Here is a 15,396-nt window from a genome sequence, read left to right on the forward strand (position 1 = left end):
CTTTTTCAAATACCTCATTTAAGTTTTTATACTGAGCTTCAGAATACAATTAATTTATGACATGTGCTTAAAAAACTGCCCTTATAGGACTAAGCAGTGACCTTGAAATTTAGGAAATTGTAGGCCGTTCTCTAATTTTGATCTCTAACGTATCTTAGGAAAACACCAGTCCTCTCTTCACTTTTCTGATCTTCCCATTTTTCTGTCAATTAACTAATTAACACTACCCTGTATGGTGACTGTTGTTACTTTGACTGCCCCTGCTGCTCTGGCTGTGCTTACTGCTGATGACATCTTTATAATATATCTTTATAATGGTCATCCTCTACATCATCATCATCAAAATTCAGTTCGTCATGATATGAGTGTCCTTTATCGTTGGCCTTTTTCCTATCAGTGTCATGACTGATTCAGTCATTGTGTCTGTCATCCTCATCTCCATCCATGTGTCCTGTCTCCATGTCATGGTCATACTCCTCACAATCATCTGCATAATCACCGAGAACGGAATCCTGCAACTCTGGAAACTCCTCATCATCTTCATTTCTGTTTTATGTAATAAAAAAAAAACGATGCTGAGAAAAAATAAATATGGTTTTAAATGTGCAAAATTAACAGTATTTTCATTTTTGGATGAACTGTTTCTTTAAATACACTTCTTAAATATCTTTAAAATATATCAGAACAGAGACTCTTATACCTGTATGTGGGTGGAGTCTGGCTGTCGGAGTGGGCGGGGCTTGGAGTCTGTCTGTGTTTCAAGCCTTTATGAGCTTTACTGTTGATAAAGGATTCACTTAGACCATGTCTATTCAAAGTGGCAGAGTATAGCTTTTCTGCTGCTCTCTAAGAAAGAGAGAGCTTTGCATTGTCATCCCAATGAACATTTCTAGTAGACCTCTGCTTGACCTCGATTTTCCTGAAAATATTTTTATTAAAATAAAAACAATTCTTAGCATAAAGAATATATTAATAATCGAAGAACCTTTTGTGAAACTGAAAGTTTCCTTGAACCATCAGGTCTATTAAAGAACCTTTTTTTCCGCAGAGTGTAGTTGAGAAATTCAAGAGCAGAGGCTCAGTTGCTTTACCTGAAATCTTTTAGTTTGGACTGGCATGTCCAGGCCAGGGCCACATGGGGGTCATTCATCTGGGCTTGCTTTACTTTGTGATCACTTTTTGTAGTCCATTCTCTCTCTCTGTTTTTGCTTCTCCTTCCATTTCTCCTCTCCTTCTCCCGGCTTTCTCTGCTCAAGAACGTTTCTACTTATAGGTAAAGAGCTGTCAGAAATGAACTTATGAAGGAGGGACTCCTCTAATGGGATGATGCATTTTTCAATATGAATACAAATTAGTGTCACCATAATGTTATAATTTCTAGTGATTTTATTTCTTAGTGCCACATTTTTTTATTTGGGGTGTCAGTTAAAGTTTGCAGAGCAAATTGATATAGGTCATAATTATGTTTTTTATTGCAATTGTTCATATTACAGTTTAGTTCGTTCACATTTTGTGGACTTTTGATGAACAGCACTAAAGCTTGCTATGATATACTATGCATTTATTCTGGATTATGAAGTGACAAGCTTGCATGACAAAACTACATGTTCTGTCACTCTCTCTGTAATTTACATCATATCATTTGCTCTTCATCTTTTGGCTGAACGCAGAATAGCATACTACTACTCTTACCAATTTGTTATTTTGTTGGGCCAAGTTGGAGGTAAGCTCTGCAGGACACAGGCCCTCAAGGACCAGGACTAGACACTCCTGCAGTATTTTTTCTTCTGGAACCCATTGTCAAACACTTTAGTAAGACTTGTAAGCTACACTCTTAAAAATTAAGATTCTTTATTGGCATTGATGTTTCCATTAAGAATCCACTGAACCTTTCCATCACACAAAAAGTTCTTTAAAAAAAACGTTCTTTTAAGGACTGTTCACAGAAAAGTTATTTGGGGATCTAAAAATGGTTCTTCTATGGCAACACTGTAAAAAAAACCTTTTGGAAACTTTATAAGTGTAACATACTATTTTTAATTTGGCCTTTGTACTAGAGTTAAAAAACATTTTGTTAGGAAGGGGTAAAGAGAAATGAATTAACTTAACACTTCCATTTAATTTTGACTGAAATGTTGAATTCATTGCTGTACTCATAAACTTCCCACAAGGACTTGAAAACAGCAATAAGATTCATGAGCATCGACGACATACCCAGTAAAGTCTTTTACTGTTGATGGGGTTATTAATAGGAGACACAGTGGCAGGGAAATCCCATTCCAGCTTTAGAATTCCAAAAAACCCGGAGACACGGGATTCACTTGGAAAGGTCAAGCGGGGTGATTGTTTAAAGTAGAGTTGGGGGCGTCAGTTACCTCACGGCTTTTTGGCGTTTCTTGGCTGCATTGGTGATATTACTGGCTTCCAGACAGAGAGGAGCAAAGGAATGAGGAGGGCCTTCTGGGCGAGAGGGCAAGTGGGGTCATGAACGACCAGCGGGATGGTCTTGGGCTCTTTATCTCCACCTCGATATCTGCCATGGTGCATTCTTTGTGTGAGGAGACATTTGCCGCGTGCAGCTGGAAGGGTTCACAAACTGTCACAGGCCGTACTTCTCTGTGCTTCACCATCTGCTTCTGAAACATCCTGTAGCTGCTGTTAAAGTCTGGAAGTCATTGTGTAGCTTAGTGAACCAAACTGAGAGACCATTTTGAAGGCTCAGGAAACCTTTGCAGGTGTTTTGAGTTGATTAGCATGTCACCATATTCTAATTTGTTGAGATTGGTGGATTTATGTTAAATGTGATCCAAAATAACCACAATTAAAAGAACCAAAGATTTAAACTACTCCAGTCTGTGTACATTGAATTTAATACACGAGTTTCACCATTTGAGTTGAATTACTTAAATCAACTTTTTCATGACATTTATTGAGATGCACCTATACAAAGAAAAAAAAAGACAAAAAAACAACAGACAAGAGTTCCAGTGTTCAAAAAAAAAAGTTTTATTAAATTACTCCAGGTAACAACAACAGACAGCTACAGATCAGTTGGTCTTATTGGGGTGCTAGCATGGGGTTGGATCTTCCTTCACTGATCATATTCACTTTATCGCGTGTTTACCTGCAGAAGAAATTATTATTATTATTCACAGACAATATCAGTGCTAATTTAATTTCAGGGTCCTTTAAATACTTTTTATTCCTAGTTATACATAAGGTCCTAGTTATACATAGCATATCACTCACAAGATCATCGATCTTGAGGATGCTGCGAACCGTCTCCGTGGCGAAGGTGAGTGCACTGATGGAGACCAGGAGAGGCTGAACTACCAGCTCCTCCAGGATGTTAGAGATCCCACCCTGAGAGACCAGAAGACATGTTAAAAGACATGCCCCTTTTTTTTCAGGGGTTTTGTCAGTAGGCAGCACTATTGAGAACTATTTTCTTGAAAGGCACACCTTGCGGACATTAATCCCGGCCGTCTTCTCTCCCTGTGCGTGTCTGTTGCGCAGCTCTGTGACTGTAGAGATGGGATTCAGACCAGCGTTCTCTGCCAGAGTTGAGGGAATGACCTCCAGGGCATCGGCGTACGCACGCACACAGTATGCCTCCATGCCAGCCAGAGTGCGGGAATATTCTGCCAACCTCAGCGCCAGCTCAATCTCTGGTGCTCCACCGCCGGCGATCAGAAACCTGCAGACACACATCAAGAGGATGAGCTAGCAAACAGCTTCTACTCACTCCAAGAGCTATTAAAGGAATAGTTCAAACTAAAATTTTAATTTGCTGAAAATATATTCACCATCAGGCCATCCAAGATGTAATGGGATCAGATTTGGAGAAATGTAGCATTACATGGCTGTAGTCATGTGATTTACCCATTTTGACGGCACCCATTCACTGCAGAGGATCTATTGGTGAGCAAGTGATGTAAAGCTACATTTCTCCAAATCCCATGAAGGAAAAAAGACACTCATGTGGATGGCTTGAGTGGGAGTACATTTTCAGAAAATGTTCGTTTTTGGGTGAACTATCCCTTTAATGCAATATAGTAAATCGTGCCAATGCTGGACATAGTCAAATGTCACCAAATTCTTTCAACTTATGATTAATAAAGATTCTTATCCAGTGAGAAATCGATATAATCACTGGAGTCTCTTGTAATCTTGGTTACCTCTTCTTGACCAGACAGCGGATGACGCAGAGGGCATCGTGAATGGATCGTTCGGCCTCCTCAATCACCAGTTTGTTGGAACCACGAACGACAATACTGACCGTCTTTCCTGGATTTACACATCCTGTGATCTACAAACATAAATCAATCACTGCTCTCATTATCCAGCCTGGACAGAATAAAAACATATGCATCACTGCGTCTGGAGAATCTGTCTACAAGTAAATGTTCAAGTAAAGAAATTTTTTTCAAATAAAGTTTCTCGCCCAGTATAAATGAGAAAAACTAAACATGTTCATTTGGAGATGTGTAGATGCATCTAGGTTATTACAGGTAGGTTACCTTCACTAGTTTGCCAGATCCATCCAGGCTAACCTCTTCAGCTAGCTCTGCTGTTCCCAGCATCTCTGGAGTGAACTGGTCAATATGAGCAATAGGTCTGGTGCCAAGAGTCTGATGGGACAGAAGAAAAATACTTCATAATTGGGACAGGCAATGCAGAATGTGCATTAGACAGAAGTCACAAACTTTACACACATATGCATCCTTAAAAATTGTGCCATGACATTGCTGGATCTGCTGGTCATACCATGCAGATGAATTCAATGTCCTCCCTCTCAATGTCTTTGACAACCATGATCTTCATCTTATTCAGGAAGTGAACAGCCAGATCACTCAGTGCATCTCTGAAAGACACAAACAACCACAAATACCATGAGAACCTCTGACACGAAAACATTTTATATTCATGTATGAAATAAATGGAAACTATACAAATTAAATTTATAAGATATATTTTGTGAAAAACAGTGACCTCAAAATAAGAGAACATAAACCACTGTAGCACGAAAGAAGATTACATCTAAAATTTTGGAGGGTTATGAGTAGGAAAGTGTAGAGGCCCCTGCTTTGAGTGACTTTAGCACATCTTTAGTAACCGGTGGGTTTCATAGCCATAACGTTGACACCGATGATTTTCCAGAGATTTTCAATCAGTTTTAGATAAGGTCTCTGTTTCAATTTATTTTAGTGTTCTTGGCTTCAAGGAACTGCTTTATCTGTTTTGCATGATCCCATCAGACCCAAATAAATTAAACGTACTCCCATCACTAAAATGAACTTGGAAGCAGTTCTCCTCGGTCCACAAAACATGCTCCTCAGCAAAAGTGTGTCTAGCCTCTTGATTATTTCTGCTGATTTGAGGATTGGTCACTGCAGAGTGTGCTTTCAGTTCGACTTCTCTTAAACGTGCCGAGACAGATCCATACCCTGTTCACCTATTCTCCATCGAGATTCTCCGCATTATCATGTGCTATCGTGCATTTGTCTTATACGGATGACCAGCCTTTTTGCAGGACTTGAAGGAAATAAGTATTGTTGTAAAGCTGAAAAATACTGATAAATCACAGATTTGGAATGACTAGCTTCTCTTGCAATGGTTGAAAGGGTCGTCCCTTTGGCCTTCCATGTGTGTTATGTCCCCATCAACATTTTTAACAATTTAGCAAGTGACTGTGTCTTGACATTCTGTGGTGATTTTGTACCTCAGGATGGATTTCTGGATGAGCAACACAGTGCAGCCGGCCTTTTTAATCTGTTTGACCAGGTTGAGGATGTAAGCTCTCTCCTCACGGAGCACACGGTCCATCTGAGCATAGTCCGACACCACAATCTGATTGTCCATCTGTCCCAACAAGAGCATCACACAGACCCATTCAGTGACTATGATCTTGACACGATGTCTGATATTTTATTTCATTTTTAAGCATGGTCACATACATCAGTTTTGGGAGGGGACAGGCAGAACTGGATGAGGCCGATTTTGGCTTTCTCCACACGAGACACTCCAGTGTTCACCACCCTCTGCGTCAACACCAGACCCTCCACCAGCTCACAGTCATCAATGGTCCCTCTGCAAACACAGACACATCAATAAACTTGCTTTTCGCAAAGAGAAACTACAACTTTCTGCAGCCTAATAACTGAGTGAGTAATATTGAAATTCTTTCCTGCATCTCACCCGAGTTTCTTGATGATGCGGATATTACGGAGATCAACGCTGGTGGCGGTGGCGGGATCGATGACCTTCATGACGGCGTCGACGCTCATGGGTGCTAGCAGGCTGGAGTACTGGGACACCACCTTAGAGCAGAGCGAGGTGGTGGCGCTGTTCAGAAGAGTCTCTCGGTCACTGAGCTGCACTGGCTGACTCATGGCCGTCAGGATCTCCACACCTTTATCTACAGCCTTCTGGAAAGACTCGGAAATAATGGTCGGGTGGATCCCTGGCAGGAAAAACAGACAAGAAAGATCATGTTGAATTTGATGTCATGAATAAATCACCACCATACCATATGAAGAACTATGTGAAAGTGTCAAAGGACACCCTAAAGGATTGAAAATGAATGTGAAAGACCTGTTCACAATACAGTATCAAATGAATTACAGAATATGCTTAACCAATGCACGGCAAGTCAGTACTGACATATTTAAATCTATTACAACTTAAAGGGATAGTTCACCCATAATTCTGTCATCATTTACTCAAGCTCAAGGTTCGAGTCTGTATGAGTTTCTTTACTCTGGTGAACACAAAAAATAATTTCAAGAACGTGAGTAACCACAAAGTTGATGTAGCCATTACCTTCAATAGTATGGGGGGAGAAAAACACAATGGAAGTCAATGGCTACCGTCAACAGTTTGATTACCAACATACAACCCGAATTCCGGAAAAGTTGGGACGTTTTTTACATTTGAATAAAATGAAAACTAAAAGACTTTCAAATCACATGAGCCAATATTTTATTCACAATAGAACATAGATAACATAGCAAATGTTTAAACTGAGAAAGTTTACAATTTTATGCACAAAATGAGCTCATTTCAATTTTGATTTCTGCTACAGGTCTCAAAACAGTTGGGACGGGGCATGTTTACCATGGTGTAGCATCTCCTTTTCTTTTCAAAACAGTTTGAAGACGTCTGGGCATTGAGGCTATGAGTTGCTGGAGTTTTGCTGTTGGAATTTGGTCCCATTCTTGCCTTATATAGATTTCCAGCTGCTGAAGAGTTCGTGGTCGTCTTTGACGTATTTTTCGTTTAATGATGCGCCAAATGTTCTCTATAGGTGAAAGATCTGGACTGCAGGCAGGCCAGGTTAGCACCCGGACTCTTCTACGACGAAGCCATGCTGTTGTTATAGCTGCAGTATGTGGTTTTGCATTGTCCTGCTGAAATAAACAAGGCCTTCCCTGAAATAGACGTTGTTTGGAGGGAAGCATATGTTGCTCTAAAACCTTTATATACCTTTCAGCATTCACAGAGCCTTCCAAAACATGCAAGCTGCCCATACCGTATGCACTTATGCACCCCCATACCATCAGAGATGCTGGCTTTTGAACTGAACGCTGATAACATGCTGGAAGGTCTCCCTCCTCTTTAGCCCGGAGGACACGGCGTCCGTGATTTCCAACAAGAATGTCAAATTTGGACTCGTCTGACCATAAACACTATTCCACTTTGAAATAGTCCATTTTAAATGAGCCTTGGCCCACAGGACACGACGGCGCTTCTGGACCATGTTCACATATGGCTTCCTTTTTGCATGATAGAGCTTTAGTTGGCATCTGCTGATGGCACGGCGGATTGTGTTTACCGACAGTGGTTTCTGAAAGTATTCCTCGGCCCATTTAGTAATGTCATTGACACAATCATGCCGATGAGTGATGCAGTGTCGTCTGAGAGCCCGAAGACCACGGGCATCCAATAAAGGTCTCCGGCCTTGTCCCTTACGCACAGAGATTTCTCCAGTTTCTCTGAATCTTTTGATGATGTTATGCACTGTAGATGATGAGATTTGCAAAGCCTTTGCAATTTGACGTTGAGGAACATTGTTTTTAAAGTTTTCCACAATTTTTTTTCGCAGTCTTTTACAGATTGGAGAGCCTCTGCCCATCTTTACTTCTGAGAGACTCTGCTTCTCTAAGACAAAGCTTTTATAGCTAATCATGTAACAGACCTGATATCAATTAACTTAATTAATCACTAGATGTTCTCCCAGCTGAATCTTTTCAAAACTGCTTGCTTTTTTAGCCATTTGTTGCCCCCGTGCCAACTTTTTTGAGACCTGTAGCAGGCATTAAATTTTAAAAAGAGCTAATTAAATGGATAAGTGTAAAATTTCTCAGTTTAAACATTTGCTACGTTATCTATGTTCTATTGTGAATTAAATATTGGCTCATGTGATTTGAAATTCCTTTAGTTTTCATTTTATTAAAATTTAAAAAACGTCCCAACTTTTCCGGAATTCGGGTTGTACTTCAAAAGGTGTACTTCCGTGTTCAACAGAAGAAACAAAGTCTTAAAGGTTTGAAACAAGTGGAGGTTAAGTACATGATGACATGTTGCGTGTTGTATAAAGGTTTGATGTTACTAAAGCCTACCTTTCTGTAGCAGTTTAGCGCAGGCATCAAGAAGAGCTCCAGCAATCACCACCACTGACGTAGTGCCATCACCAGCCTCAATATCCTGAGCTTTAGACAGCTCCACCATCTGAAACACACACAAAACATCCCATAATACTCCAGACATGAGCAATTCAATTCGAAATTGATTCTCAATGTACTGCAACACTCTCACAGTAGACTATTTTTATGTATTAATAAAATAACTTCAAATAAACTTTAATTTTGAAATTTGTGAATCAATTCAAATGGGTAGATGAGAGCACCACAATGCATATGCAATGAAACCAAGTTCAAATGAAGGTAACCTGAACAATAACAAACTAAAACAAAAACTTTCATTCAGCACATTCAGGTCATGCAAATGAAGAAAAATGTTCCTGAATTAGCGATTTACCATTCTGGCCGCAGGATGCAGCACCTGCATCTGTTTGAGGATTGTGGCTCCGTCATTAGTGATGGTGACATCGCCCTTTCCATCCTGAATCTGCAGATACAAATACAAATACAAATCAATCACTCAGTGAACCAAAAACATACATCTACTGATATACAGCCAAGTCAGGTTAAGCATAAAAGGTTCATATATGATAAGATTTATATCAGGGAATCATAAAAACTAACCATTTTATCCATGCCCTTGGGGCCCAGACTTGTTCTGATGGCATCTGCGACAGCTGTCAATCAAAAGACAGGATCAATCATCTATATATACACAGTACAGACCAAAGGTTTGGAAACATTACTATTTTTAATGTTTTTGAAAGAAGTTTCTTCTGCTCATCAAGCCTGCATTTATTTGATCAAAAATACAGAAAAAACTGTAATATTGTGAAATATTATTACAACTTAAAATAAGTTTTCTATTTAAATATACTTTAAAAAAATAATTTATTCCTGTGATGCAAAGCTGAATTTTCAGCATCATTCCTCCAGCCTTCAGTGTCACATGTAACATCCGGTCTATCACATGATCATTTAGAAATCATTCTAATATTCTGATTTATTATGAGTGTTGAAACAGTTCTGCTGTCTAATATATTTGATGAATAAAAGGTTAAAAAGAACTGCATTTATTCAAAATAGAAACAATTCTAATAATATATATTCTAATAATATATTTTCTTTATCACTTTTTATCAATTTAACACATCCTTGCTGAGTAAAAGTATTGATTTTATTTAAAAAAAAGAAAGAAAAAAAAATTACTGACCCCAAATTACCGACCAGTAGTGTATGTTTTTATTACAAAATATTTTTTTTTTTACTTTTTATTCATCAAAGTATCCTAAAAAAGTATCACATGTTCTGAAAAAATATTAAGCAGCAGAACTGTTTCCAACTTTGATAATGAATCATCATATTAGAATGATTTCTAAAGGATCATGTGATAATGATCCTAAAAATTCAGCTTTGCATCACAGAAATAAATGATAATTTAAAGTATAATACATTTAAAAATTATTTTAAATTGTAATAATACATCACAATATTACATTTTGTTTTCTGTATTTTTGATCAAATAAATGCAGGCTTGATGAGCAGAAGAAACTTCTTTCAAAAACATTAAAAATAGTAATGTTTCCAAACTTTTGGTCTGTACTGATAGAGAGATATAGATATATATATATACACACACACACACACACACACACACACACACACACACACACATATATACATCCACATACACAGGTGCTGGTCATATAATTAGAATATCATTAAAAAGTTGATTTCACTAATTCCATTCAAAAAGTGAAACTTGTATATTATATTCATTCATTACACACAGACTGATAGATTTGTAATGTTTATTTCTTTAAATTTTGATGATTATAACTGACAACCAAGGCAAATCCCAAATTCAGTCTCTCAGAAAATTAGAATATTTGAATATTACTTAATACAAAGCCAATACAAAGAAATGATTTTTTAGAAATCTAGGCCAACTGAAAAGTATGAACATGAAAAGTATGAGCATATACAGCACTCAATACTTAGTTGGGGCTCATTTTGCCTGAATTACTCCAGAAATGTGGCGTGGCATGGAGTCGATCAGTCTGTGGCACTGCTCAGGTGTTATGAGAGCCCAGGCTGCTCTTATAGTGGCCTTCAGCTCTTCTGCATTCTTGGGTCTGGCATATCACATCTTCCTCTTCACAATACCCCATAGATTTTCTATGGGGTTAAGGTTAGGTAAATTTGCTGGCCAATTAAGAACAGGGATACCATGGTCCTTAAACCAGGTACTGGCAGCTTTGGCACTGTGTGCAGGTGCCAAGTCCTGTTGGAAAATGAAATCTGCATTTCCATGAAGTTGGTCAGCAGCAGGAAACATGAAGTGCTCTAAAACTTCCTGGTATACGGCTGCGTTGACCTTGGACCTCAGAAAACACAGTGGACCAACACCAGCAGATGACATGGCACCCCAAACCATCACTGACTAGGGCTGTCACTTTTTATTCGATATTCGAATATGCATTCGAACATGACGTGAAATATCCGTAATCGAACTATAAATAAAACATCCGATTTTTAAAATGCCATGTGTAGCGATTAGACCGTTTGCTTTTTTTATTTTACATTGTTAATAAAAAGAGACCCGCACTTAATCCAGATCAAGTTGATAGATTGGTGTTTCTTGCAAACAATATTAAGAAATTAATTAGGCTAGGCTATATGCCTTACTCCTGCTGCTGTTTAAGTTGTCACGTTATTGTTTGTGCCTGTTCTGAATCTTTTTTCTTTTCTTTTTCCATTTACCCTAATGTTGTGGGATATTCATAGTGGCACTTCATATAAATTGATATTCTAAGTTGATAACCTGCGGTTTCAAAAAAAAAAAAAAAAAAATAATCCAGATAGTCCCGTTTATGACTCACTGTTAAACATTTGTTATTGAATCTCCATTAGGGGCCGTTCACATATCGCGTCTTTTGCACGCTCATGTTCGTTATTTCCAATGTAGGCGCGCGGTATGCACGCTCATAATGGAAGCGACGCGCTCGTTTTTTCCAGGCGCATCCGCACCGCATCGAATTAAAAACATCATGTTCGAATGCATATTCGAATATCGAATAAAAAGAGCCCTAACTTTCAGTGCTGCAAATCTATTTATCCTTTGCTGAAATTTCCGCGTCTTCATTGAGAGAGCAGGTCATGGTTGCTTAGCAACAGCATATGCCTCAGGAGTGCAACTGCCCGAGCGCTTTGGAGAAGGAGAAAGCGGCACGCCTAGCGTTTTCCACGCGTTTTTAGGCGCGATATGTTAACGGCCCCTTAGGCTACGGGGTTTTTTTTTTGTGCAGGTGGGGGGGGGGGGGGCGCGATAGGTGGTTGGAGTGTGCACGTAGATATTCGAATATGTTTGAATACATTGCATGATATTCGATATCCGTTCGAATTAGATTTTTCTCAAAAGTGACAGCCCTAGCACTGACTGTGGAAACTTTACACTGGACCTCAAGCAACGTGGATCGTGTGCCTCTTCTCTCTTCCTCCAGACCCTGGGACCCTGATTTCCAAAAGAAATGCTAAATTTACTTTCATCAGAGAACATAACTTTGGACCACTCAGCAGCAGTCCAGTCCTTTCTGAAGCGAGATGCTTCTGACGCTATCTGTTGTTCAAGAGCGGCTTGACAAGGAATGCGACAGCTGAAACCCATGTCTTGCATACGTCTGTGTGTAGTGGTTCTTGAAGCACTGACTCCAGCTGCAGTCCACTCTTTGTGAATCTCCCCCACATTTTTGAATGGGTTTTGTTTCACAATCCTCTCCAAGGTGCGGTTATCCCTATTGCTTGTACACTTTTTTTTCTACCACATCTTTTCCTTCCCTTCACTCTCTATTAATGTGCTTGGACACAGAGCTCTGTGAACAGCCAGCCTCTTTTGCAATGACCTTTTGTGTCTTGCCCTCCTTGTGCAAGGTGTCTATGGTCATCTTTTGGACAACTGTCAATTCAGCAGTCTTCCCCATGATTGTGTAGCCAACAGAACTAGACTGAGAGACCATTTAAAGGCTTTGCAGGTGTTTTGAGTTAATTAGCTGATTAGAGTGTGGCACCAGGTGTCTTCAATATTGAACCTTTTCACAATATTCTAATTTTCTGAGAAACTGAATTTGGGATTGTCCTTAGTTGTCTGTCATAATCATCAAAATTTTAAGAAATAAACATTTGAAATATATCAGTCTGTGTGTAAATGAATTAATATAATATAAGTTTCACTTTTTGAGTGGAATTAGTGAAATAAATCAACGTTTTGATGATATTCTAATTATATGACCAGCACCCGTATGTATGTATGTATGTATGCGTGTGTGTGTGTGTGTGTGTGTGTGTATATATATATATATATATATATATATATATATATATACACACACACACTTTATTTTTATTTTTATTAAATAAGCATAATTAAAAAAAAGTAATATCACATTTTATAACATTTGGGAAATATATACATCTATGTGACTCATAACTAAAACCTAGATAAAATGAAAATGTTTCTTTTAATAACATGTTCCAGAAACTAGTAAAGACTTTCTTTACTTACATAAAGGAACGTGTGATGCTCTTTATTGCATCTTATAAATATATATATATAAGGTTATATCTCATAAAGATGGCCACACCTTGTAAGTACGCAAGTGAGTGTGCATTTTGATTATGAGGAACATAACACGTCATGGCTTAATTTTTTCATCTCATGCTTTTAAACACGGCCATATTTGCAGAAATTAAACAAATACTGTCATGTTTATAACGGAATCGCACTTTTATTGACTCGTGCTTCCACTATACGTCACAGGCTGCAACAATCCAAAAAACAGCCCCGTCTGTGTTTTTCACTCTTTTAATAAGAACACACACACAGATCTCTCTCACCTTTCCCGGCGTTGATGTTGCTGAAGCGGATCTGAGCGGGTTTGTCCCGGTCCACATACGCACTTCCTTTGAATTTAGACATGTATGCAGCCCCGACGCCTTCAGGCATGAAGGCTAATATTGAAGTTAAATCGTTCCTAAGAGATCACAGATGAAGATGGACGTTGCTCGGTCTCTCTGGATCCTCAGCGAGGTTCGGATGGACTCAGATAACGGTCGGCTCGGAACCTCCAAACAGAACCTTCCAGATCCTCCGGTTGCGACGGTAACAGATGAAAGGACCCGCGTGACAGTGCGGCGCGTGAGGATGACGTCAGTGGTGTCTTAAAACATGCCCGATGTAGCTGCAGGCGCGGTGCGTAAGGAAATGTGTTATTAGCGACGCCCTCTTTATATATATATATATATATATATATATATATATAGTTGTGCTAAATGATTCATTATATATAATTCACACAGTTTCTGTGCTTTAGGATACATGAGTTAAATATAAAGCTGTCCCCATCTCTGTGCTTTCACATCTTCATCTTTATGTTATCAGATATGCACATTTTAATCAAAGCATCATAAATTTGAATTCATGTAAACACTAGCTAAGATTTTGTATGTAATAATAATAATACAAGAAGTTGAGCAAAGGGTTAGATAGCTAGACTTTGTCACTCATTGTCACTTTGAAATCAAGCATTATTTAATTAACTTGTAATTAGGATGAAAACTTGGTAACCATGTATGAATGCATATTTGTAATTTTAACTGAATTCAGGACTCGTGGGGGTGCTTAAGAGATTGTTGGTTGTTCAGTGTTTATGTAAAATAAAAAAATAAACAATACTGATAAGATAATAATACAACTACTACGAATTCTACTATTAATAACAATGTAAAATGCTGCTGGGTTCATGTATATTAGTCATATTGTCTGCTCTTCTCATAAAGAAACAAGTGCATTCTTTAAACAACTTGCAACATCCTTCATTCTTTCAAGCAGACATATTTATATAAATCATTTAGATTAATTCTCTTTAGGGCTACCAAGGCAATTCAGTCAACAGAAGTGAGTGATTTCAAGAACTTCCTCATGCATTGTTTATATTTTTGGATTTCATTTAGAGTGCTTTGCAAAATAAATAATGATAAAAAACACATTCCATTTTATGGGCATAATGTATGTTAAATGTTATTTTAGAACATTTAATTTTATGTATAAGTTATGCAATTAATGTTTGTCACAGAACAGCACAATTTTAAAATACGATTCTCATTTAAAAAGTTTGTAATTAAAAAATATTTAATTGTAATAATACATATGTAAATGCATGGGAATGCAAAATAACAATTTATTGATTTAAAAAAAAAAAACTATTTTTTTATTTTAGTTGGCAGAATGCATTATTTAAAAAACTAATCCAAAAATTGTGTCATCGTATCTTTTTCTGAAAACATTGCTGCATAATCCTGATTTCCACTTTTTGCCACTCGCAAGATTGTAAGTTAAATGATGCATTTTGCAACCAAGAATCTGTGTCGTTAGTAGTGCTGATTTTACATTTCTAGGAATAATATGTGTGTGTGTGTGTGTGTGTGTGTGTGTTTGAAATTACATTTTAAAGTAACTATTTTCTGTTTGAATATATTTTATAATGTCTATTTTTTTATTTTTTTGTCTAATCCTGATAACTAAAAATGTAATTTATTCCTGTGTCACATGATCCTTCAGAAATCACTCTAATTTGCTGCTCAAGAAACATTTCTGATTATAATCAGTGTTAAAAACAGTTGTGCTGCTTAGTATTTTTTTTGAAAAACTAAATGCATTATTTCAGGATTCCTTGATGAATAGAAAGTTCAGAAGAGC

The 15,396-nt window shown here is 37.9% G+C and overlaps 1 protein-coding gene across 1 annotated transcript; it reads right to left on the reverse strand.

Moving 5' to 3' along the window:
* Positions 1-2,982: 2,982 nt before the first annotated feature.
* Positions 2,983-13,839, reverse strand: LOC132142786 (T-complex protein 1 subunit delta-like). The gene is made up of 13 exons (XM_059552904.1): positions 13,536-13,839; positions 9,267-9,319; positions 9,040-9,129; positions 8,622-8,730; positions 6,199-6,463; positions 5,958-6,090; positions 5,723-5,862; positions 4,768-4,864; positions 4,521-4,631; positions 4,179-4,309; positions 3,463-3,697; positions 3,250-3,363; positions 2,983-3,124 (listed from the first exon to the last, which is right to left on the reverse strand). Exons 1-13 carry the CDS (start codon positions 13,642-13,644, stop codon positions 3,110-3,112), a joined length of 1,602 nt encoding a protein of 533 aa, XP_059408887.1. The 5' UTR covers positions 13,645-13,839; the 3' UTR covers positions 2,983-3,109.
* Between the last annotated feature and the right edge of the window lie 1,557 nt (positions 13,840-15,396).

This window comes from Carassius carassius, chromosome 6 (assembly GCF_963082965.1).
Source record: "Carassius carassius chromosome 6, fCarCar2.1, whole genome shotgun sequence".
NCBI lineage: Eukaryota > Metazoa > Chordata > Actinopteri > Cypriniformes > Cyprinidae > Carassius > Carassius carassius.